This window comes from Osmerus eperlanus, chromosome 5 (genome assembly GCF_963692335.1).
Source record: "Osmerus eperlanus chromosome 5, fOsmEpe2.1, whole genome shotgun sequence".
Classification (NCBI taxonomy): domain Eukaryota; kingdom Metazoa; phylum Chordata; class Actinopteri; order Osmeriformes; family Osmeridae; genus Osmerus; species Osmerus eperlanus.
In genome coordinates, this window is record NC_085022.1 from 5,741,204 (window position 1) to 5,763,639 (window position 22,436).

The 22,436-nt window shown below is 50.3% G+C and overlaps 2 protein-coding genes across 4 annotated transcripts in view; both read right to left on the bottom strand.

Moving 5' to 3' along the window:
* LOC134021021 (rho family-interacting cell polarization regulator 1-like) overlaps positions 1–13,362 on the bottom strand; it is a 30,694-nt gene extending 17,332 nt beyond the window's left edge. The window contains exon 1 of one of the 2 annotated variants that reach the window (XM_062461442.1): positions 12,853–13,362. The gene's annotated coding sequence lies outside the window, so the exon portion shown is untranslated. Of the gene's footprint in view, positions 1–3,341; positions 3,564–12,852 lie in introns of those variants that run through there. The other variant, XM_062461441.1, reaches the window with a different exon arrangement.
* An 851-nt stretch (positions 13,363–14,213) lies between these two features.
* zgc:158868 (uncharacterized protein LOC791147 homolog) lies at positions 14,214–18,114 on the bottom strand. 2 transcript variants are annotated; one of them, XM_062461431.1, is made up of 6 exons: positions 17,633–18,114; positions 16,803–16,857; positions 15,834–16,027; positions 15,065–15,226; positions 14,804–14,914; positions 14,214–14,465 (listed from the first exon to the last, which is right to left on the bottom strand). In XM_062461431.1, exons 1-6 carry the CDS (start codon positions 17,771–17,773, stop codon positions 14,352–14,354), a joined length of 777 nt encoding a protein of 258 aa, XP_062317415.1. In that variant the 5' UTR covers positions 17,774–18,114; the 3' UTR covers positions 14,214–14,351. The 2 variants fall into 2 exon arrangements, with proteins under 2 accessions (XP_062317415.1, XP_062317416.1); XM_062461432.1 differs by lacking the exon at positions 17,633–18,114 and adding an exon at positions 17,217–17,308.
* Between the last annotated feature and the right edge of the window lie 4,322 nt (positions 18,115–22,436).

The window sequence follows — 22,436 nt, forward strand, 5'->3', positions numbered from 1 at the left end:
CCAGCCTGGGTCCAGCTACAGCCCCTACCTGCCCTCCTAGCTACAGCCCCTACCTGCCCTTCTAGCTACAGCCCCTACCTTCCCTCTACCTGCCTGGGTCCAGCTACAGCCCCTACCTGCCCTCCTAGCTACAGCCCCTACCTGCCCTTCTAGCTACAGCCCCTACCTGCCCTCTACCTGCCTGGATCCAGCTACAGCCCCTACCTGCCCCCTCCCATACTGGGTCCAGCTACAGCCCCTACCTGCCCCCCTAGCTACAGCCCCTACCTGCCCTCCTTGCAACAGCCCCTACCTGCCCCCCTAGCTACAGCCCCCACCTGCCCTCCTTGCAACAGCCCCTACCTGCCCCCCTAGCTCATTCCACTGAGACCCGCAGAGCAGTGAGGGGAGCTGACAATGCTGATGCTATCTTTGTCAGTGTGTGCGCGCGCATGTGTGTGTGTGGGTGTTTCCTAGCGGTGTTCTGTCAGAGTGAGTCACCCAGAGCAGCTGCTCAGTAATAACCGACTTCTACAACAGTGTAATGATACAGTCAACTTCTGCTCTCCTGACACACAAAACACACACTCAAACACACACACACACTCAAACAACCACAGCTTGTACTGGTGAATCACAAGAACACTCACTGGATCCGATCTGGCCTTCGCCTAAGGCTACTAAGGTGCCATCAGACAGCTTCAGATGGACAGGCCCCCAACAGCAGTACCTCACCCATGCTTCAGATGGCCAGGCCCCCAACAGCAGTACCTCACCCATGCCACCATGTTTATGAGCCTGTTTAGCTGACCAGAGCTGCTCTGCAGAGCGAAGGTTAGAATTCCAGTTGCTGAGAAGACTGGAGTCAAAGGTGAAATTTAGACCAATTCAACAGGGCTAACGATAGGGTAAACGAAAGGTTAAGATTAGGATTGAGATGAGCTGGTGTGACCTACAGCAGTTGTTGTGTGTAAAACAGTCGTCAATTCTCATATACATGTCCCTGATGTCATACAGTCATGCTGGTCCATGATTACTTGACCATAGAGTTGAATTACAAGTTTAGAGTTCAAGATAGAAAGGAAATGAAAAATGACTTAATGAAATCAAATTAACACAAATTATTTTGAAGTACTGACAATAAAAGACAGCACTCAACAACTCAGAAAAGAACTGCACAAGAAAGCCAAATAATTTTCAACACTTTCAATTGAGTGTGTGTGGGGGGGAGTGTGTGTGTGTGTGTCAGAGCGATGGCAGTTAATTGACTGTTTGTCCAGCTCCAGGAACTCCAGACATCCACAGGAAGTCGTTAAGCAGGGAGGCCCGTGGCGGTCAGGACCAGAGAGCATGCTGGGAGAAGAATGTCAGGCCAGTCGCCCCCTACAGAGCCTGGCAGGCCAGAGGTCCCTTTACAGTCAGGACGGAGTGTGTGTGTCTGTTTGTGTGTGTCTGTGAGCTTGTGTGTGTGTGTGTGTGTGTACGTGTGTATGTCTGTGAGTGTGTGTATGTGTGTGTCTGTGAGCTTGTGTGTGTGTGTGTGTATGTCTGTGAGTTTGTGTGTGTGTGTGTCTGTGTGTCTGTGAATCTGTGTCTGTGAGTGTCTACGCCTGTGTGTGAGTACTCTTGGCATGGTTTCTCGTTACAGAGTCACAGTCAACAGAAAAACAGGTGTGAAGCTCTGGACTGGGACCCCAGTCGTCTTCTCCCTGTGATCTTAGAATCTGTGGGGCGTCATGCTCCCTGCTCACTCTATGCTGAGACCAGTGTGTGCTGTGTAGAGGAACAGGCCAACTCAGTGACATGGAAAACCATGCTGTTCACAACACAAACACGTCTGCATGCGTGTGTGCTTGAGAGAGACAGAGGGAAACACAGAAACGGAGGAAAATGTAGACAGAAAGAGAGAGAGAGAGAGAGAGAGAGAGAGAGAGAGAGGGGGGGGGGGGGGAACTGCAATAGAAATATGAAGAGAGAGAGAGCGAGAGAAAGAGGGAACTAAATTTGAATACAAAGAGAGAGCCTACTTCTCCTCTATGTGTATCTCTTTCCTTATGATTGTAGCTGATGACTGGATCATTAGCTGAATCATGTCGTCTGACATCGCCATGCTCTCAGGACAAACAAAGGGCAGATTGTGCCACCCTGGGCCCTGGCCCCCTGGCCCCTGGGCCCCTGGCTGCAACGCAGCCAGCTGGGACAGGTTCCCACACTCTGCTGGGGGCAGCGTGGAGCGTTCCGATCCACTATCCGATCACCCAGCTGCCTAAACCACTCTGGTGCCCAGCGCTCCAGGGTGGCACCGCACCACCTCCACTACCAACTCTTGAGTGAATGTCAAGCTAGGTGAAGAGTCTAGGTTGAGGCTTGCCCAATGTTCTAGGGTATAGAACATAACGCACAGACTACCTTCGACCTTGAAATAACAGGACTATAACAGGACTCGGCAATATAATTTCTAATCAATTCTCAATACTTTTTTGTGGCTCATTGAGAGATATAAACAGAGAGGAGGGACGGAGGGAGATGGAGGGAGAGAAGGAGAGAGAAGGAGGTGTGTGTGTGTGTGTGTGGGGGGGGGGGGGGGGGGGGGGGGGGGGGGGGGGGGGGGGCAAGGGTTGCATTCCCCTGTAGAACGTAAAAAAAGTCAACAGAGGGATTAGAATGTAGGGATTAACCCGCGAGGACACTGGCCACAGGACCTGAGAGGCCGACACAGAGAAATTAGAAATGTTCAATCACGTTGCTGAAAACGCTGGTCACTGTTTGGCTGTTGAAACGTTGAGAAACGCACTAGTAACCATAACATTATCAAATCTCTGGCGAACCCTCAGCAACACCACACGGAACAACTGAATCAGAGCGCGCTATACAGCTTGCCAGTTCAGAAACACACATTAAAAAAAACACTAGATTTTTCTTTCCCGCGGCTTGTGTTATTAATACCCGTGGATGCCCGGTATTTCTCTCGCATTCATTTCACTATCAGACAAAGCCGTTCTTGCAGACAACGCTGTCTTTGTCACCGTGAAACGGAGAAATAGCCTATACGGAATCTTCCGCCGGTTTCTAGATCACCATTAAGCACTGTTCTGTCAGCTGGTCACACTCGTTTCCAATCCGCTAATATCGGCTAACATCTAATAATGCTTCATAAGTGAAGCAGTATGGCAGAAACTAAGACTACAAACTGCAGGCAGTGATGGTGCACAGAAAAAATGGTCCCTGGATCATCACAATCCATAACAATTTAGATATTAGGTTTTAAATAATCGTGGTTTACAATTTCACACATATAAATTCAATAAACACTACAGCCTACTTGAAACAGAGTTAACTAAAAGACGAACTGTCCTACGTACATGTCTGCTGTCGGAGTCTGTCCCAGACGAGGTCAGTGAATCACTCCAAATATTCAAATCGCAGTTCCGGTTGTAACTGTCTCAAGAATGTGAACGCCGTCTAATTCCGTGTGCTCATCTTCTATAAGAAATTAAACGTATGCATCTGAAACGTATTTAATATCGCCCGGCTTCGTCTGTTCAATTGTCCTCTGGTACTCCCGAGTGTCACTTTCTCCCTCTAGAGCACCCTCTAGTGCATGCGCGTGGGGCTGAAGGCTCGGTCCCGTCCTTATCTCAGAAGGGGTGTGGACAAAACACCGACTTGTTTAGAGCGCTTGAGTTTTCCTTCAGCAAACACACACAGTCTTGCAAGCACACACACACACACACACACACACACACACACACACTAGTAGCATGGAATGGCAGCTCGGTTGTTTGGGTTCCTTAAACTTACAAACCTAGTTACAATCAAGTGACCAAATCATAATCAAAAGTACTTCTTCAAGGGTACTTTTTCCTGGACCATGTTTCTGCTGCCCTGGCTCTGCCAGTCAGGGTCAGTAAGGCAGGTGAACAGATGGCTTGTTGGTTTGTTTTCTTTCCAACAGTTTATTTCTAACGCTCATCCAATGGGAGTTTGATTACAGGAACATGCGAACTGTGCAGTCATCAAAATGTTTAATTGAGTGTGTGTCAAGAGTGTGTGTGGGAGAAAGGAGTCAGTGATGTGTGTGTGTGAGCAGGTGCGTTTGTGTGTGTGCTTTCTCTCAAACACACATTCTTTCTGAACACTCTTTCTCTCCCTTCCCCACAGTATCTTTTTCACTCTCACACAAACTCTTTCTGGCACACTCTCTCTCTCTCTCTCTCTCTCTCTCTCTCTCTCTCTCTCTCTCTCTCTCTCTCTCTCTCTCTCTCTCTCTCTCTCTCTCTCTCTTCCTCTCTCTCTCTCTCTCTCTCTCTCTCTCTCTCTCTCTCTCTCTCTCTCTCTCTCTCTCTCTCTCTCTCTCTCTCTCTCTCTCTCTTCTCTCTCTCTCTCTCTCTCTCTCTCTCTCTCTCTCTCTCTCTCTCTCTCTCTCTCTCTCTCTCTCACACACACACACACACACACTCACACATTCATCAGAATAAGTGTGTGTGACAGTGACAAAGGCCCCTTGCCCCTCCCCGACCACGCCAAGACGAACGACCCCTCTCTTTCCCCGGGTAGCCATCACCAAGGCAACAAGGGGTGATGTCATGCGTTGGGGAGAGAGTGCGTCTGTTCAACCTCCTGCCTGCCTGTGTGGGAGAGATAGGGCCAAGACTGGTCACACACACACACACACCAATAGAACTCTGCCTTTCACTTACAATACCCCTCCACCCCCTCCTCCACCCCCTCCACCCTCCATTGAGACCCACCAGGCCATTCTCCACCTCTCTGAATGCCCCCATCTTCTTGAATCACAGCCAGTGGTACTCGTACTCCCCCCCCCCCACCTCAGCAGCCCTGCCCCCCGTGTTACCCCCCTTCCCAGCACACTCCTTTCACCCCTCTCCCCCTCTAGTGCTGCGCTCGACTGGGACTCTACTTCTGCTTGAGTCTCTACTGAGACTCTAGTGCTGCGCTCTACTGGGTCTCTACTGCAGCGCTCTACTCGGACTCTAGAGCTGCGCTCTACTGGGACTCTACTTCTGCTTGAGTCTCTATTGAGACTTTAGTGCTCTTCTCTCCTGGTGGTAACCCTTGACCCTCCAGCAGTACACCAGCACGCTGCAGCCTCTCTATATAACTCTATCTCTAATCTAAGACATCCTCCCGTCTACTCCACTGCAGGGCTGTATGCTGGAGGAACAATTACAGTTGAGACACTGACGCAATTAAAGAAAGATTTCAAAGTATGTGTGTGCGTGTGTCGTTCCACGAGCCAGGGTAAAGTAGGCCAAGAAGACTCTGGGGGGGGGGGGGGGGGGGGGAGCTGTGGAGGGGGGGGGGGGCAGGTGAATGAGATGTCTGACTGACTCGGAGGCGGCAGACACATGGAGATGTTCATTCATAAATACTGAATCTCATCTTTTTGTCTCCCCTCCCCCTGTGTGTGTGGGGGTGTATGTATTTGTGTACATGCATGTGTGTGTGTTTGTTCCTCTCCAGGCAGCAGACCCAGATATATGGGTCACTCTAGTAAACGCAGACTGTTCCAGAATACAATAACATCATCGCCTTTACGACATCCGACACCCAAGTGTTACCCAGCCCTGTGTCCTGAGCATGGCTGTTTCTACCAGGCCACCTCCTGACCCCTGACCCCTGACCCTCAGAGTTTAGGACCCCGCCTGGGGGTCCCAGAGGAGCTGTAGGCCAATCTGGGCTGGGTAGAAGAGTTCTTTGATCTGAATTGAACAAACACACACTCGGCCCCTCTCTCTCTCTGGGGGTATCTAGCATGTGTAACAGCTCAGCCACCCCTCCCTCATCGCAGAACCAGTGTCCCACAGGAACAGGGGCGGGACCCAGAAACCATGAATGTATTTATAAACATACTCTCTCTCTGCTCCTCCTTCCTCTTTGATTCATTTCCTGTCAGGGTTAGGGTTAGACAGAGAGAGGGAGGGAGGGACAGAGAGAAAGAGAAAAGCGGAAAGACCAAAAAAACGGAGTTACGGTATGTAAGCTATCATTAGCTATGCATTGACCTTGGACATAACTGGCACCCACACTAACAGAATGTCCACTTGAACGTCCACTAGCGCAGGCTGATACCCATGGGTGAACAGACGGTCACAAACACACACTCGACCTCCACACCTGCACAGCACCACCTGTTAGCTCCGTCTGCTGTGCCATCTACGCCTAAAACAAAACCTCTCTCTGAGCACGCCGAAAACCCACTCTATCCGACTGCTCCTCTCCTTGGGCCCTGGTTAGTCCTTGTCTTTTGTTCTCCCTCTCCACAGCCTCACCCTAGCTGATGCTGGGCCTGGAAGGGGGGAGGAGGGGGGGGGTTCTGGAGGCCCCCTGGGATACAATAGTCCACCGTTTAGTTCCAGGAGACTGGATGTTTAGTAACAATCGCTGACTGTACAGCTGACCCACTGCAGGGGAGAAGGTGGGTATGAGACAGAGGCCAAGGGGATGAGAGAGAGGCCAAGGGGATGTGAGAGAGGCCAAGGGGATGTGAGAGAGGCCAAGGAGATGAGAGAGAGGCCAAGGGGATGAGAGAGAGGCCAAGGGGGTGAGAGAGAGGCCAAGGGGGCGAGAGAGAGGCCAAGTGGACGAGAGAGAGGCCAAGTGGACGAGAGATAGGCCAAGGGGACGAGAGAGAGGCCAAGGGGATGAGAGAGAGGCCAAGTGGACGAGAGAGAGGCCAAGGGGATGAGAGAGAGGCCAAGTGGACGAGAGAGAGGCCAAGGGGATGAGAGAGAGGCCAAGTGGACGAGAGATAGGCCAAGGGGACGAGAGAGGCCAAGGGGATGAGAGAGAGGCCAAGTGGACGAGAGAGGCCAAGGGGATGAGAGAGAGGCCAAGTGGACGAGAGAGAGGCCAAGGGGATGAGAGAGAGGCCAAGGGGATGAGAGAGAGGCCAAGTGGATGAGAGAGAGGCCAAGGGGATGAGAGAGAGGCCAAGTGGACGAGAGAGGCCAAGGGGATGAGAGAGAGGCCAAGTGGACGAGAGAGAGGCCAAGGGGATGAGAGAGAGGCCAAGGGGATGAGAGAGAGGCCAAGGGGACGAGAGAGAGGCCAAGGGGACGAGAGAGAGGCCAAGGGGATGAGAGAGAGGCCAAGGGGATGAGAGAGAGGCCAAGGGGACGAGAGAGAGGCCAAGGGGATGAGAGAGAGGCCAAGGGGATGAGAGAGAGGCCAAGGGGATGAGAGAGAGGCCAAGTGGACGAGAGAGGCCAAGGGGATGAGAGAGAGGCCAAGTGGACGAGAGAGAGGCCAAGGGGATGAGAGAGAGGCCAAGGGGATGAGAGAGAGGCCAAGGGGATGAGAGAGAGGCCAAGGGGATGAGAGAGAGGCCAAGTGGACGAGAGAGGCCAAGGGGATGAGAGAGAGGCCAAGTGGACGAGAGAGAGGCCAAGGGGATGAGAGAGAGGCCAAGGGGACGAGAGAGAGGCCAAGGGGACGAGAGAGAGGCCAAGGGGACGAGAGAGAGGCCAAGGGGATGAGAGAGAGGCCAAGGGGATGAGAGAGAGGCCAAGTGGACGAGAGAGGCCAAGGGGATGAGAGAGAGGCCAAGTGGACGAGAGAGAGGCCAAGGGGATGAGAGAGAGGCCAAGGGGATGAGAGAGAGGCCAAGGGGATGAGAGAGAGGCCAAGGGGATGAGAGAGAGGCCAAGTGGACGAGAGAGGCCAAGGGGATGAGAGAGAGGCCAAGTGGACGAGAGAGAGGCCAAGGGGATGAGAGAGAGGCCAAGGGGACGAGAGAGAGGCCAAGGGGACGAGAGAGAGGCCAAGTGGATGAGAGAGAGGCCAAGGGGATGAGAGAGAGGCCAAGGGGATGAGAGAGAGGCCAAGGGGACGAGAGAGAGGCCAAGGGGACGAGAGAGAGGCCAAGTGGACGAGAGAGAGGCCAAGGGGATGAGAGAGAGGCCAAGGGGATGAGAGAGAGGCCAAGGGGATGAGAGAGAGGCCAAGGGGATGAGAGAGAGGCCAAGGGGACGAGAGAGAGGCCAAGGGGATGAGAGAGAGGCCAAGGGGATAACACTTAAGCTTCGGGCTCAGGTTTTTGTCCTCCGATGTTTGACAGTTGCTGTGTGGACCTGACAGCAGCCATCAGGACCGTGACAGTCTGGCCTGGCAGTGGTCTGATCCCATCATGCCATTCACAGAAACTGCAACCCCCCCCTTTCCACTCCTCCCCCCTGCTAATCCTCCCTCGTCCTCCCTCGTCCTCCCCCGTCCTCCCCCATCCTCCCCCACCCCCCCGTCTTCTCCATACAGCCATTAGACCAGGGTGGGACCGTATGGTTTGGGTACTGATCTCCCGATTAACACACACACACACACACACGCACATACATTTACACACAAATGCATGCATGCACTAACACGACCACTGCACTTGGTCATACAAATATTTGTACTTCGACAATCTCCCAGGCACACATGTAATTACCCTAAATAAAGCATAGAAGAGATCATGTTAGAGTACCTGGTGTTTTTCCACTACATGGTAGCGGCTCAACTCGACTCCCTAGGTTCAGTTTTCCCCTGCAGGTAGCAGGCTACCCCCTCTATGTAGCTAGTCCTCCTCTAGATTTGCCATTTTCAAAAACTGCCATTTCATATATAATGGAACGTACACCCCTGTCTCTGACCCGGGGGGCTGGTCTGTGGTTGAGGTGAGCTACAGGCCATGTTAGTGTTTAGCATCAGGCCTGAGTCCAGTCTGGCCTCCAGCCCTCCTGCCAGGCCACAGAACCAGCCTTTAGCTCCCCAAACAATGGAGCTACTCCAGAAAACCTACTCCCTTGCTGCCACAGGCCAGCCCAGCCCAGCCTGCTGTCTGACCAGACCAGGCTGCAGTAGTTCAAATGAGGCTGAACTTTCTATTTCTGTTTGGAGCTCTTCCCCAACCCAAAGACACACACCCACACACACACAGAGACACATATACACACACACACACATACAGAGAGACACACACACAGAGAGACACACACATGCAGAGACACATACACTGACATACACACAGATACACACATCCCCCCCCACACACACACACTCATACACATGCGCACACATACATACATCCCCCCCCCACCCATCACACACAGCACATGACGGCGTGGCAGAGCCAGCCATAGCAGCTGATGCAGCAGGCAGCAGTAAACAGAGAAGCAGCACAAAGACGCGGCTGGCTGTCAGAATGCTAACTTCCTGCCTCTGCTGCAGCTTGCGGCGACGTGCTTCCTGTTTAAAAACTCAGACCGTAGTCACCATTCAGTCTGTCTGTGTTTCTCCCCCAACCAGACAGAGCCACAGAAGTTGCTTCAGCACAGCAGATTACAGACATTGCACTGTCTCTGAAGGCCTAAAGGAGGGTGAAGCCGAATAATAAATAATAAAGTGTTACCATGCACAGTCGGCATGGGTGGGGTATAACAGGGTGGAGTACAGAAGCCTATAGTGTCAATGTGATATTTATAGTTACAGTACAAATACTGTACTGGTGTAAGTGCAACATTCCTAATATCTGAACTACAGTGGAACAATAACAACTACAACATGACATAGTAAAGTGCAGCACAAACAACATGGTATCACACATCAAGCAATTCCGTGGGTACAGACATTTATCGATTATATAGTAGGTGAAGGGGGAGTGGGGGGGGGCAGGGTTAGATGTGACCTGGACCTGTAATGGAAACAAGCTACAATACTTGAATAATGGACAAACTAACTTTCATACTAGTTAAGACTAAATGAAGGAGGGGTGCTTTTAAGAGTTTGAGATGATCATGAACCACAAGACTAGTTAGAGCAAAGATTCCCACTGACCCACTGACCTCTTCTGGATGTAGTGCAGTACTACAAGGAAGGTGACTAATGTGTTGACTAGACTAGACAACCAAAAAACATAGCAGAGAAACTGGGAGTTTTCCTTAGTCTTCCTGCTTAGTCTTCCTTGAGGGTTTAGGTTGGTTTAGGTTGGTTTAGGTGCAGTTATATTGGCATTTTTGAAGCCCTCTGTGACATCGCTTTTAAAAAGGGCTATATGGATTTGAATGATTTGAAACTAGGCGGTCTCTGTTTGGACGCACCACAAAGATTAAGACATGAATGAACACAAGCAAAAGGTTTACTTCAGTTGTGTTGTTTCCAAGCTATTTATGCACACAGGATGAGCTGTCACATTTATAATCCTTGGCACAATGAAGGAGTACGGGGGGCAGTGATTGGTTCACGTGTGGACCTACAGCAGCCCTGTTACTGAGTGAAATCCAGCCAATCCCTCAAACAGTCTGGACCCTGGAGTGGGACAGCAGCCTGGTGAATTAATAAAGAGATCTGTCTCTTCACCTCTGGCTGTCTGACCTGATCACCAGACACCTGGATGTGAATCACACCCATCCAGGTCTGAGTGGGTGTCCAGGGGTGTAAAGGGTTTGCCTGCAGTGGTTTGCTGTGTCTTGTGCAGTTTGACATGGGGATCTTTAATACCTGGACAAGTCAGCTATCTCTCTGTAGAGGTCTGAGTCCACAGTCTGGAGTATTCTGCTTATTAAGAGGTTTTCCTTCGGACAGAAGTCTGCAGATGAGTTATTTATCTGACCGCATGATAGGTGTTTACAGGATGTAAGGACCAGACAGGACCCCAGGGACCCCTCAGTCATTAATACTTCATTACCCATAATACCCTCATCAATACTACATTACCCATGGCCACTCATTAATACTGCAGAAGTTCTAACGCTAGTCAGAGGGGAGAGCTGGGATCTATATTTACACACACATCTACCTCACACAGACACACACACACAGTGCTGAGCATTCACTAAGTGTGTGTGTGTGTGGTGTACTATTGCCACCTCTGTAGAACCAGGAAATTTCCTGCCTGTATAGATACACAGGCAGGAAATACTGACAGTTCACTTCCTGCCATTGTCCTGTCATCAAAGTCCATCTCCATTCACACCATTCAGACTCACAACAAAATACATCATTATGCCATCGTACAACAACACGGTTTCACACCCCTCAACACAACATAGCATTACATACTGTACCACAAGACTAGCTTCACACAAGTCTAAATTGCAGGCTGGTTAGCCAACTAAAGCCCAGTTATCTGAGGTGTCGCATAATCGTAAATCTGTCAAACACACAAACACATTCTAGTTGCTCTGCCTCAGTCTTGCCGTTTGGAAAGGTCTCCGACAGGAAAAGGGTCATGTCTTTATCCATTACCCCAAAGCCCCGGCTCATCTGAACCAATAAACACATCCTGAATACCCTTGGACAGCCGCCTCTCTTTCTCCCACACAATAGACCAGCTCCTGCCAACTTTCCTCAAGACCGGCAGAGAAGAAGAGAGGCAGAGAAAGAGCGGTGGATGGGAAATGGGTGGGAAAAGAGGGCAGAGATGATTTGGATGCAGTTAACAGAGAAGGGTGAGCAGTGAGAAAAAGAAAGAAAGAGATCGATGGAGAGCGAGGGAGATTAGAGAATGAATAAAAAAGGCTTCATTCCAGGTCGGCCTGTTGTTATGGGTCAAGGGTCAACTAGTCACTCATTCAGACCAAGTCAACAATCATCCTTCGAAGGACACTGATTGACTCTGGTCACCATAACAACCAACACCAAACTCAAAGCCCAAGAAAACCACGACACCGGGAACATCTCATCTCAACGACCCCTACACCACCACATTCACTCAACCTCCACAACCAACCACCACCACAGCACCAGCTGCAGATGGACAGTTGTCTTTCTGTCTGTCAGCCTTATTTACCACGAACAAGGCAGCACGCTGTTACTGAAACACTGTCTGCTGTGTTTGCTGTACTATGGACCTAAGAGATCAGGCCAAGCTTTCTCTGACACACACACATTCGTGTCATCAATACACAATATATCTTTTTTTCAAAACCACTGATCTACGTCCCAGTGTTTTTTTCACCCGTCCGGTATCCACCTATCTGGCTGTGCGTTAAACAAACATTCCAGCACTGACCCTTGGGTGCCCCTGGGAGAGGGGAGTGTGTTTGAGGAAGGAGGGTGGTTCTGGTTAGACAGGAGGTCTAAAACAGCCTTTTATTACACTGTAAACTGTAAACCCTGGTTCGAATGTGGAGTAGTGTCACAAACACAACAACAACTCCAGTTTCTCAGTGTCTTGGTCTTGATGTCAATGAGGGACTGAGAGTGGTTATGTGAGAGAGGGGGAGAGAGGGGGAGGGAAGGGGCAAAAGGAGAAAGGCGGAGGAGAAGGATGGGAAAGTACAGAAGGTCTGTGTGGAACGAGAAGGAGAGATGAGGGGGAGAGAGGATGGGAGTTGAGGAAATGTATCAGTAATCTATTCCACTGTGAAACTCCCAAACTGTCTGTACAACCAGAACACAACAACACAGAGAGAGAGAGAGAGAGAGAGAGAGAGAGAGAGAGAGAGAGAGAGAGAGAGAGAGAGAGAGAGAGAGAGAGAGAGAGAGAGAGAGAGAGAGAGAGAGAGAGAGAGAGAGAGAGAGAAGAAGGTGACGAAACCGAGAGTGAACCTCATCGATTGGTGATTAACACACCTGGCAGTGACTCCCCTGCCCCCTTCCACTCCTACCCCGACACACACACACACACACACACACACACACACACACACACACACACACACACACACACACACACACACACACACACACACAAACTGTAAACACACACACAGCCACATTGATACCGATACATCACGGGCAAAACCTAAAGATATTTTTCAGTGGATTTGGTAAGACCCAGTAAAACATCAGCTTTGTAAGTGGAACTTTGATTCGAACTCGATTTTTTTTAACGTCATTTAGAGTAACAACATAATAGATCTTCTATCTTACCTTTATTGTAGTCCTACGAGCGAGAAAATGTTCCCCGGCAAAGAAAGGGAGAACTAAAAGAATGTTTCAAGTTCAGTTTAGCCCTCCATCCAAGTTACAACCTGTTAATCATGCAAGAGCGAGTACTCGGTTCTCTGATACGTCAGCGCGCTTGTGGTCACACCTCCTTCCTCGAGCGCGTGGATGATCTCTCCAGCCTCACAACTGACACCGATCTGCCAGATCCCCGAAATCTACTCGAAAAAACACCTTCACTACCGTCTAGCTTAACTGTTCTATAGCAAGCGTACATGTAAAGCCTCAGGATAATTAAATCTCCCTTTTCTTTAGATAGCCGACTGCCCCTTGTGATTGATCCGCTCTAATCAAATTAGTCGATTGTCAGGTCACCTGCAGCTGGCCGCAGTGAAACTACCTCGCTTGTTTTCGTCTGTGGGATATAAGATAACGCCTCTATAGACCAGTGAATTGTCAATGTTTTTGCCTGTCAGTTTTCGATCGGGCTACTTGCTTTAAAAAAAACTATGTACATGTCAAGAATATGGATAAGATCGTCAGCTAAATGACTAAATGTAAGAAGATGTACTAGCCTAAAGCTTTTCTACCGTTCATGCCAGTTCGTGTAACTTTCCGTGTAAATCCCACCTCTCTAGCTATCTGTCCATATGCCCATTTGACCTATTGAGTGAACCACATCAAGCATCCACAGGAGACCAAAGCATCAATAATTGGATTCATAGAAGTAAAATATGTAGGCCTAATCAATGCCATAACTACACATCTTTGAATGAATAACTGGAACAGGATACAAGAACAAAAGAAAAACGTATGACTATTTTCTTGGTCTGAAATGATTAAGCCGAGTATTCTTTAAAGTGAGAGGTGGTCTGGGCTGGAAAAGAGAACACTCTGTCTTGCACTGCAGGATTAGAGCATGTTATTCAGTCTTTCATCCTCTCTGTTAATCAGCAGTTTTTCAAGACCCTTTCCTGCCAGCAGTCATCGCTGCCAGTAGGGCTGTCTCTCCTGCCCTGACCCCTAAAACACACACACACGCACACACACACACACACACTCCGGACAGTCAGAGAACAGGGATATGGAGAAACACAGCGGAAAACTGCCTCTGTTCCACCACCCCTCTCTCACCCCTCCATCTCCACATCCTCCTCTCCTCCCTGCTTCCGTTGGTGCTCGTCGCCTCTCTGTTTTCCTTCTCTCCGTTCTGTTCGAGCGGGTCAGTCAACACGCTCCTCCACAAGCAGCAGACGGCCGAGAACACACACACTCCTTGAACTCGCGCAAACACACACAGCCTCCTGAACGGACACAGTTTGAAGGGACACGACAAAAAGACTACATGTATTGAGGCTGGTTTTTATTCAGGGAAGACAGGCCCTGTCATGCCAGCAGAAAGCCTGGATGAGATCCCCACTGGAGCTTGACAGGGGAGAACAGACAGTGTTGGTCAGGCCTCTGTGTCTGGGTGGGTCCCTCTGCTACCAGGGGATGCTGTTACCCTTCCAGTCCAGCAGTGTCCCGCGGTGCTGCTCCGTGAGTGATGACATCACTCCCAGCATGCCCCGGACACTGTCCTTCGTTGGCAGGGGAGCCTGTCAGCAACAGAGCGGATGTGATCATGGACGTGTTGAAGCCATACCGCTTTAATACATATCAACCTTGAGTCTTTCTTTCTTTCTCTTTCTTTCTCTACCTTTCTCTGTCTGTCTTTCTCTTTCTCTCTCTTTCTTTTTCTCTTTCAATTGAATTGAATTAAATGAATTCCAATCACATCTCTCTGTCTCTTTCTGTCTGTCTGTCTGTCTGTCTCTCTCTCTCTCTCTCTCTCTCTCTCTCTCTCTCTCTCTCTCTCTCTCTCTCTCTCTCTCTCTCTCTCTCTCTCTCTTTCATTGATTCTACCCCCCAATGCCTGTTCCCCCCCTCCGCTGACCTGTGCCCCGCCCATGTCCGTCTGGACCCAGCCGGGGTGGATAGCCGTCACCAGGATGCCGTCCTTACACAGGTCCTCTGACAGGCAGCGAGTCAGCATGTTCAGCGCCACCTGGTGGACAGGAGGACAAACAGCACTGAGGACCATAAACATGCAGGAAACACAGGGCAGTGACCTGCTTTAGTACTACCCTGCCCACCCCACCCCCATCCCCTTCTCCCATCCCCCTTGCTCTGTGCGATAGTGCAGAAGGCGCAGTACCTTGCTTGTCCTGTAGGGGTACATGGGCGCCATACCAAAGCTCTCATAGCACTTCTCAATGGAGGAGATCAACGTGGAGATGTTGATGATGGCTGCCTTTCGACAGGACAACCCTGACTCTGAACCTTGAGCTGCTGCCCTCTGCAGCTGAGGCATCAACTCCTGTAAGAGAGACATGGATAGTTTACAGGGATGAGGATGCATGTTTCTGATTCCATAACCGACAGGAGAATACTGATGAGTCGGCTAGTACTTGTAACAGTGGGCCGGGTATAGCTCAGTGCAGTTCAAATGGTTACAGGTTCAAATCCCTCCCCTGTAAATCCCTTTTTCGCATACATGCTCATAACGTGCAAAAGTATAATCTATTAATCTATTACAGTGGTTAACTCTGGTGCTCCTCCTGTCTATGACGGCAGCACAACCCACGGGTTAGTAGGTGATATCCCGCCTCTCATGGTTGACAGCTTTAATGTATGGATGTGTGAACGCAGTGCGGACGGGCGGACGGGCGGAGGGGCGTAGGGGCGGAGGGGTGTAGGGGCGCAGGGGCAGAGGGGCGTAGGGGCGTAGGGGCGGAGGGGCGTAGGGGCGCAGGGGCGGAGGGGCGGAGGGGCGGAGGGGCGGAGGGGCGCAGGGGCGCAGGGGCGGAGGGGCGGAGGGGCGCAGGGGCAGAGGGGCGCAGGGGCGTAGGGGCGTAGGGGCAGAGGGGCGGGGGCGGAGGGGCGCAGGGGCAGAGGGGCGCAGGGGCGTAGGGGCGGGCACCGACCTTGGTGAGCAGCATGGGTCCCACCACGTTGGTCCGGTAGACCTCCATCATGTCGTCGGCGCCCGTCTGAGCCAGGCTGCCGGGAATGGGACGGTTAACAGCAGCGTTGTTCACCAGTAGGTTCAGGCCTGCATCCCCCAGCCTGGTGGAGACCATCTGGCAGGCCGCCGACACGCTGGCCGCATCCGACACGTCTGGGACACAGGATGTGACACGCGGGTGAGTTCACCAACAACAACATTCCATCAAACGCAATCGCAGGTGAGTCGTTTTTCCTGTCAAAACACGCCATTTGCAGAACTGCGCAACATATCGGATCTTAGGCTCATCTCAGGAAAAACACCAGTGCTTAAAAGCATAGCAGGATTACGGTATGTTATAGCAGAATATCTCAAAGATATTTCCAATTAGTCAATTAAAACTATTGGGATGAACACAGGACATGAGCCCTGATTCACACACTGAGCCAGAACAGGAACGAATGTTTACATTCAGGCACGCCTGTTGTAGACAGCTGGGATCATTCAGTGACCAGCAGAGGCCTGACTTGACATTGACATTTTGTTCATTTAGCAGATGTTTTTCTCCAAAGCAATATGCAAATGGTGCTCGTAGAAACAACATGAAATCAAGGATCAAAAGTGCATGGTTGAACGGTCTGCATGTACCAGACACAAAATAACCACATTTCAGCCAGCAGGCACGAAGAACAATAACAGTATCTCAGCTACAGTGCTACAGTGAGATCTCAGCTATCGTGTTACATAGTACAGTGCAGAAAAACCAACATCCTATCTGAAGTGCAGCATCAAACACATGTATGGGTGGAGTCTCTTCTGCACGACTGGTCTGGATTACAAATAACATTAAGTTAAAGTAATTTGAAGCCTCCCTCCCTCCCATCTCCCCCCCCCCCCTCCTCCTCCTTTCCCCTTCAGCTCATCCTCCTCCATCACACACATCCCTTACCCAGTGGTACTATGATGACCATCTGCGGGTGCCTCTGGGACAGCTCTTGCAGGTCCTGCAGACAGGAAGATATACCAGAGGTCAGGGGGTCAAACAAACCATAATACTACAGCACCAGGGCAACCATAGCTATTGTACATCACAGGCTCTACTACCTCTAGTTGGACAGAGATGTATCCTGTAAATGTTTGACTAAATGAAGCTTAGCGCAAGTTCAGTCAGGCAAGACCGATCCCTGCACTCGGGCATACTGGATGTTTCACAGCTTACTCCCCCGCTAAGAACGCTCTCTACATTCCCTCTTTCCTATGTCGGACTGTCATCTGGGTTTCAGTATCGATTAGCGCTCTCGTCTATCAATTAACACTGTCAAATCTTCCTCGTAGCTGTCAGCCTATCACAATGAGGCTGTGCCTTTAAATACGATTCTCTCCCTGTTGAGTTTGTCCATGCTATCAAGTGCGCGACCCTCCACCTCCCCATCGCCACCCGGTGCCTTTGTCACTGTTCTTCGACTCCTCTGGCTGGGTTGTCGGCTGCCGCCACTGCCACCAGTGTCTGGACTCCGTGGGGGATTCTTCTTCGGATGCTGGGCAGGCGCCCTTCGATCAATAATTCCCCATGGGGTCTAAGCTCCAAACACTTGTAGTACATTTACCATTCTGTAAATAAACATCACTTTTGTCATCCCAGTTCTCTCCTGATTGAATGACCTGTACTCAAGTCAGACCTGGTCAGTCAGCAGCAGCACTGCTAGGTCCCACCAAGAGGGGGTTTTGCTCAACATGTCATGAAGTCCACATCAGAGACCTATGTACATGCATGGGTACCTTAGCTCTCTCTGGTTCTCGACAGCCAGCAAAGATCAGCTGAGGCGGGTTGGTGGACTCTGCAAGCTGCGTGACGAGCTCCAGACCGATGCCCCTGTTGGCCCCCGTCACCAGAACACTGCTCCCCACACCAGATGCCATGGGGCTGATGCTGTCACCCAGGAAATAGACCGGTCCCACCAGACCTGTTCACCCAGGAAATAGACCGGTCCCACCAGACCTGTTCACCCAGAAAATAGACCCGTCCCACCAGACCTGTTCACCCAGGAAATAGACCGGTCTCACCAGACCTGTTCACCCAGGAAATAGACCGGTCCCACCAGAAGTCGCCCAGAAGACACGTGCCACTGATCCTGCCACAGAGAGTACCCTCACCCCACTGAGACACCTCGGAGACACCACCTATAAGAAGAATGTCTGTCTATAGGTGTGTGCAGGAATGAGGAAGTACCAGCTTGTTGAGGGAGTGTTCGAGCGTCACCTGGAGTCTAAAGTTTAACTAATGTACTTTGACACATGTGGCTGATGTTTTGTTTGACCTCCTCATCAAATAAACATATAGATTTCCCCGTTCTCTCAGCCTAACCCACGCCGGTCCCAAGCAGCCTACTGGGCCACGTTCATAGGTCTGACGAGTTGAGACAGGCTGATACTGTGTGCTAGTAATGCAAACAAATCAAATCAAACGTTATTTGTACGGCCACAGAGGCCATCCCACCCTAGTTCTCGATATGCTACAGGAGAATTTGATGATCAACAGGGTAAAAAGGCTGCACTCAGGTCCAGGACAACCATGAGAACCAGGAGAACCATGAGAACCAGGAAAACCATGAGAACCAGGAGAACCAGGGGAACCATGAGAACCAGGGAAGCGGGCTAGTAATCTGAAGGTTGCCAGTTCGATTCCCGGCCATGCCAAATGACGTTGTGTCCTTGGGCAAGGCACTGCACCCTACTTGCCTCGGGGAGAATGTCCCTGTACTTACTATAAGTCGCTCTGGATAAGAGCGTCTGCTAAATGATTAAATGTAAATGTAACGAAATCCAGATTGGAGGAATTCATATATTTGGAGAGGTGTCCAGTGAGCTGTTTTTAAGATACATGTTTGGCTTCTGTTGCTTTATTGGGCAGAGACAATTAGCGGTAGACAGGAAATGTTTTGGAGAGAGAGAGAGAGAGAGAGAGACAGAGAGAGAGAGAGAGAGAGAGAGAGAGAGAGAGAGAGAGAGAGAGAGAGAGAGAGAGAGAGAGAGAGAGAGAGAGAGAGAGAGAGAGAGAGAGAGAGCACATGCAGACTCGGGTACACATGCAGAAATGTACCCGAGTCGGAATCTAACCCGGGCCTCTGTGTTAGGGGCGCCATCTGATTCAGACCTGTGACCTCTTGACCTTACTACCACTGATCCCCATCCTCGACATCTTCGAACATGAGGATACTGGTGCTAACTCATGTCATTGTGGTCTAATGTGGATGTTAAGATGTTTAGGAAACACTACACAGAATGATACACAGATCACCTGGTTCTTAATCCGGAATGTTTTACTTTTTGTCCACAGCAACTGTTGCAGCATTCTCAGCAGAGCTGCAGTGATCATGGTGCAGTGCCACATTATGTCCACCAGGAGGAGCAGCTGATGTAGAGAGGAGGTGGAAACTGATGACTGATGTGGAGAGGGCATGCAAAGTTGCTACATGTCACAGATCAAGCACGTACCACGTTCGTTTGAATACAGTAAGACATTTGAGGATCAGAGAGCTAGAATATGACTTGGCGGTTTTAGATGTGTAGATAAATCCAACCTTGTGTGTGTTGAGAGAACCAGCCGTCACATGAGAACTGAGTCATGATTTAATACTTCTATTAGGAACAGAGTTGTTGTAAATAGATGTGTTTTATTCTATCCCTCCTCTCCTCTCTCACCCCCCTCCAAACCTCAACCCCCCTCACCCCCCTTCGGGTACTGTAGGTAACGCCTGTAGGTAGCCTGTAGAAGTCTTGAGTCAAATCTTGTTGACATTTCAAACCAACTCACCCCTTCAGGACTTACTCAATGTCATGCATTTACATACAGGAATTTGCACGTGTATACACACATACATACACACACACACACACACACATACAAACTCACACGCACACACTCGGAGGGAGAACAAAGAGCAGCTGTTGCAAACAGGTTTCCATGGTGACCAGGTGACGTTTTACATTCCGGCAGCAGAACTCAGATTTCAGGCTATTTGTTTCTCTCAGGACTCATAGCCAACTCTCAACTTCACCTGGAGCTTCTCACCACCTGTTCCTGCCCCCCCCCCCCCAACACACACACACATACACACCTCCAGCTTCTGTAACAAACACAACTGAGTATTATTGTTACCAGTACGCCCCGCTATTTTGCTAATGCATACATACAGTATATCAGTTGACTATAGATATCATAGATATCTGTTCACTCTACGCCTGGTCAACAGAAGACCAGGAAACAGGAGACATACAGTCATTCCTTAGGGTCTTTTAGCTGCTTTGGTAACACTCAAGTCCTCGTCCATGTGATCTCGGTCAGGAGGAAGCACTGTAACACTCACCAGGTGGATATGAAAATGAGGAAGAACAACAGTCAATCACATGAGACGGTTACTTCCTGCAGTCAGCCAATCTGCTTCCCTTGTTGTCTGGCTGCCACTTGATCCTGTCATGCCGGAAGAGACAGAACAACAGAGGACAGGAATGTGTTCAAGCCTGTCAGTCTCCCGGGAGGCCAGGGGATACACCACACACACACGCCTCACACACACACACATTGTACACCTGCCCTAGCTAAATAGCCAGCCAGCCCAACTGGCTCCGACTGCTTGCAGAAACACAGTGCTGGGTTTGTGTCTGACCGGTATAGATCCATATCTCCATATCTCTAGGTCATGGTCATACAATACATAGCCACGCCCAGGGAGGATATCACATTCTCTGTTGAAGTCCCTCCATTACATTCAGACAGTCATTAATCAACTGCAGATTGAGTTGTTAACAACCTGTCTCCTTGTTTTGTCTATCCAACACAAAAGACAGCAGGCTGGCCCAGTCAGCCAACCCCCGTGTGACGCGGAAAGGAACATGCCCGATGCCCTGTGGAATGCTGGGTAAGCAGACTAAAACCGGAGGAATGCCGGCAGGGTGCTGTGTCATGGGCAAGGAGGTGCATGTGGGAGGGGGCGGGGGGGGGGGGGGGGTGAGATGGGACTGGGAATGCAGGTGCCAGGGCAGACAGGCTGGTCTGACAGCATACTCAACCCCCACCCTTGCAATCCTCCAGCACATTCCACATAACATTTTCACAAGTCAGAGCCCTGCGCTGGTTCCCCTCACCTGTGTGCGTGTGTGGATGGAATGTGTGTGTGGATCATTTGCTTGTGTGTGTGTGTGTGTACTGACATGTAACTATGCTGTACAGTATTCATGGAAGCATCTCTCCTCAGTTAAAACGGAGCAGCACTTCAGTCTCTCATGAATCATTGACGCCTGTCCTGGTGTGAGCCTCGCTGTGCTTCGTCACTGCTTCAATCTCTGGCTCTCTGAAGCTTCACTGATTCTGTCTCTGGTTCTCTGAAGCTTCATCGAGGCTGCCAAGACTGCTAGTGCACATGCCCGTCACATGATGTGGCTGCGTGTGTTTGGACGTGTGAGCAAGCAGGGAGCCTGTGGTTCTTTACCTGACGACAACATTTTTCCTCATGACGATTACAATGAATGAATTTGAATGTTCTAAGATAGGAGAGACTGAAAGGTTTGGTGAGCAAACACTGAACTGAAGTACTTGATAAGACCGAGGGTCAGATACTAGAGTTGGAGGAGCAGGTCCAGCAGTGGAAACAGGCCTGTGTGTGTGTGTGTGTGTGTGTGTGTGGGGGGGGGGGTCCACCCTCTATTATGTCTGATGGCAGGATGTGAAGAGAGACACCAGAGGAAACACTGCCTGGCTGTCATCACCTGTCACGCCCATACTCACACCGTATACAGAACATAACCTACAAACCAGCACACAGAAATACCTACTCTAGAACCCAATAGGTATCTAGCAGGTTGTAGGAGAGGCTGAACAATGAAGAGGAGTTGCGTTGCATGTTTATGTACGGGTATTCTGGAGAAGAGGGGAGATGAGAGGAGAGGAGAAGAGGAGAAGAGAAAAGAGGATGAGAGAGGTGAATACAGGAGAAGAGAGGAGTCGAGAGGAGAAGAGAGCCGAAGGAGAAGAGAGGAGAAGTGAGAGTTGAAGCTATCTTATCAGCAGCTCCACACAGCTTGCTTACATGACTGACTCGCATAGCTGACATTCCTGGGCTGCTGCAGATGGAAACTGGAATGGAAGCAGTTGTGGAAATTAATTAAGATGGGGTTAGTCTCTCCAGGGTGTGGATGCAGAGATGTGGAGGTGAAACCGACTGTTACACAGTCTCTCCTCCACACATACCCTCTCTCTGTCCTGGCTGGGGAGAGGTGTTGAGGGTGGGGGGAGAGCAAGGAGGGAACAGGGACAGGAGTCAGAGGACAGCATAGTTATGCATTTGTGCAACCTCTTGTAAATATGGGCATGTGTTCAACAGGGAATCTTGTTTTGTCAAAAGCTATTTTGGTCAGCTGGTTGGTTGAGTGTCTTCAGTAGTCAGATGATGAAAGCCTTTCAGTCTCCAGGTGTTTGTACCTGCATGCTGACATGGCGTTGGCAGCCACAGGAAGCTCTCTCCGAGGGGAGCTCAGGATATTGCCTTCACCACCCCCCCCGCCTCCATCTCTCTCTCTCTCTGTC

Excerpts from the sequence above, each read along its gene's own strand:
- zgc:158868 (XM_062461431.1), bottom strand. The coding sequence starts at position 17,773 with ATGGCATCTGGTGTGGGGAGCAGTGTTCTGGTGACGGGGGCCAACAGG. Across the intron at positions 16,028-16,802 it reads GGTCATCATAGTACCACTGG|ACGTGTCGGATGCGGCCAGC; the intron begins GTAAGGGATGTG and ends CCTGTGTCCCAG. Across the intron at positions 14,915-15,064 it reads ACCCCTACAGGACAAGCAAG|GTGGCGCTGAACATGCTGAC; the intron begins GTACTGCGCCTT and ends CCTGTCCACCAG.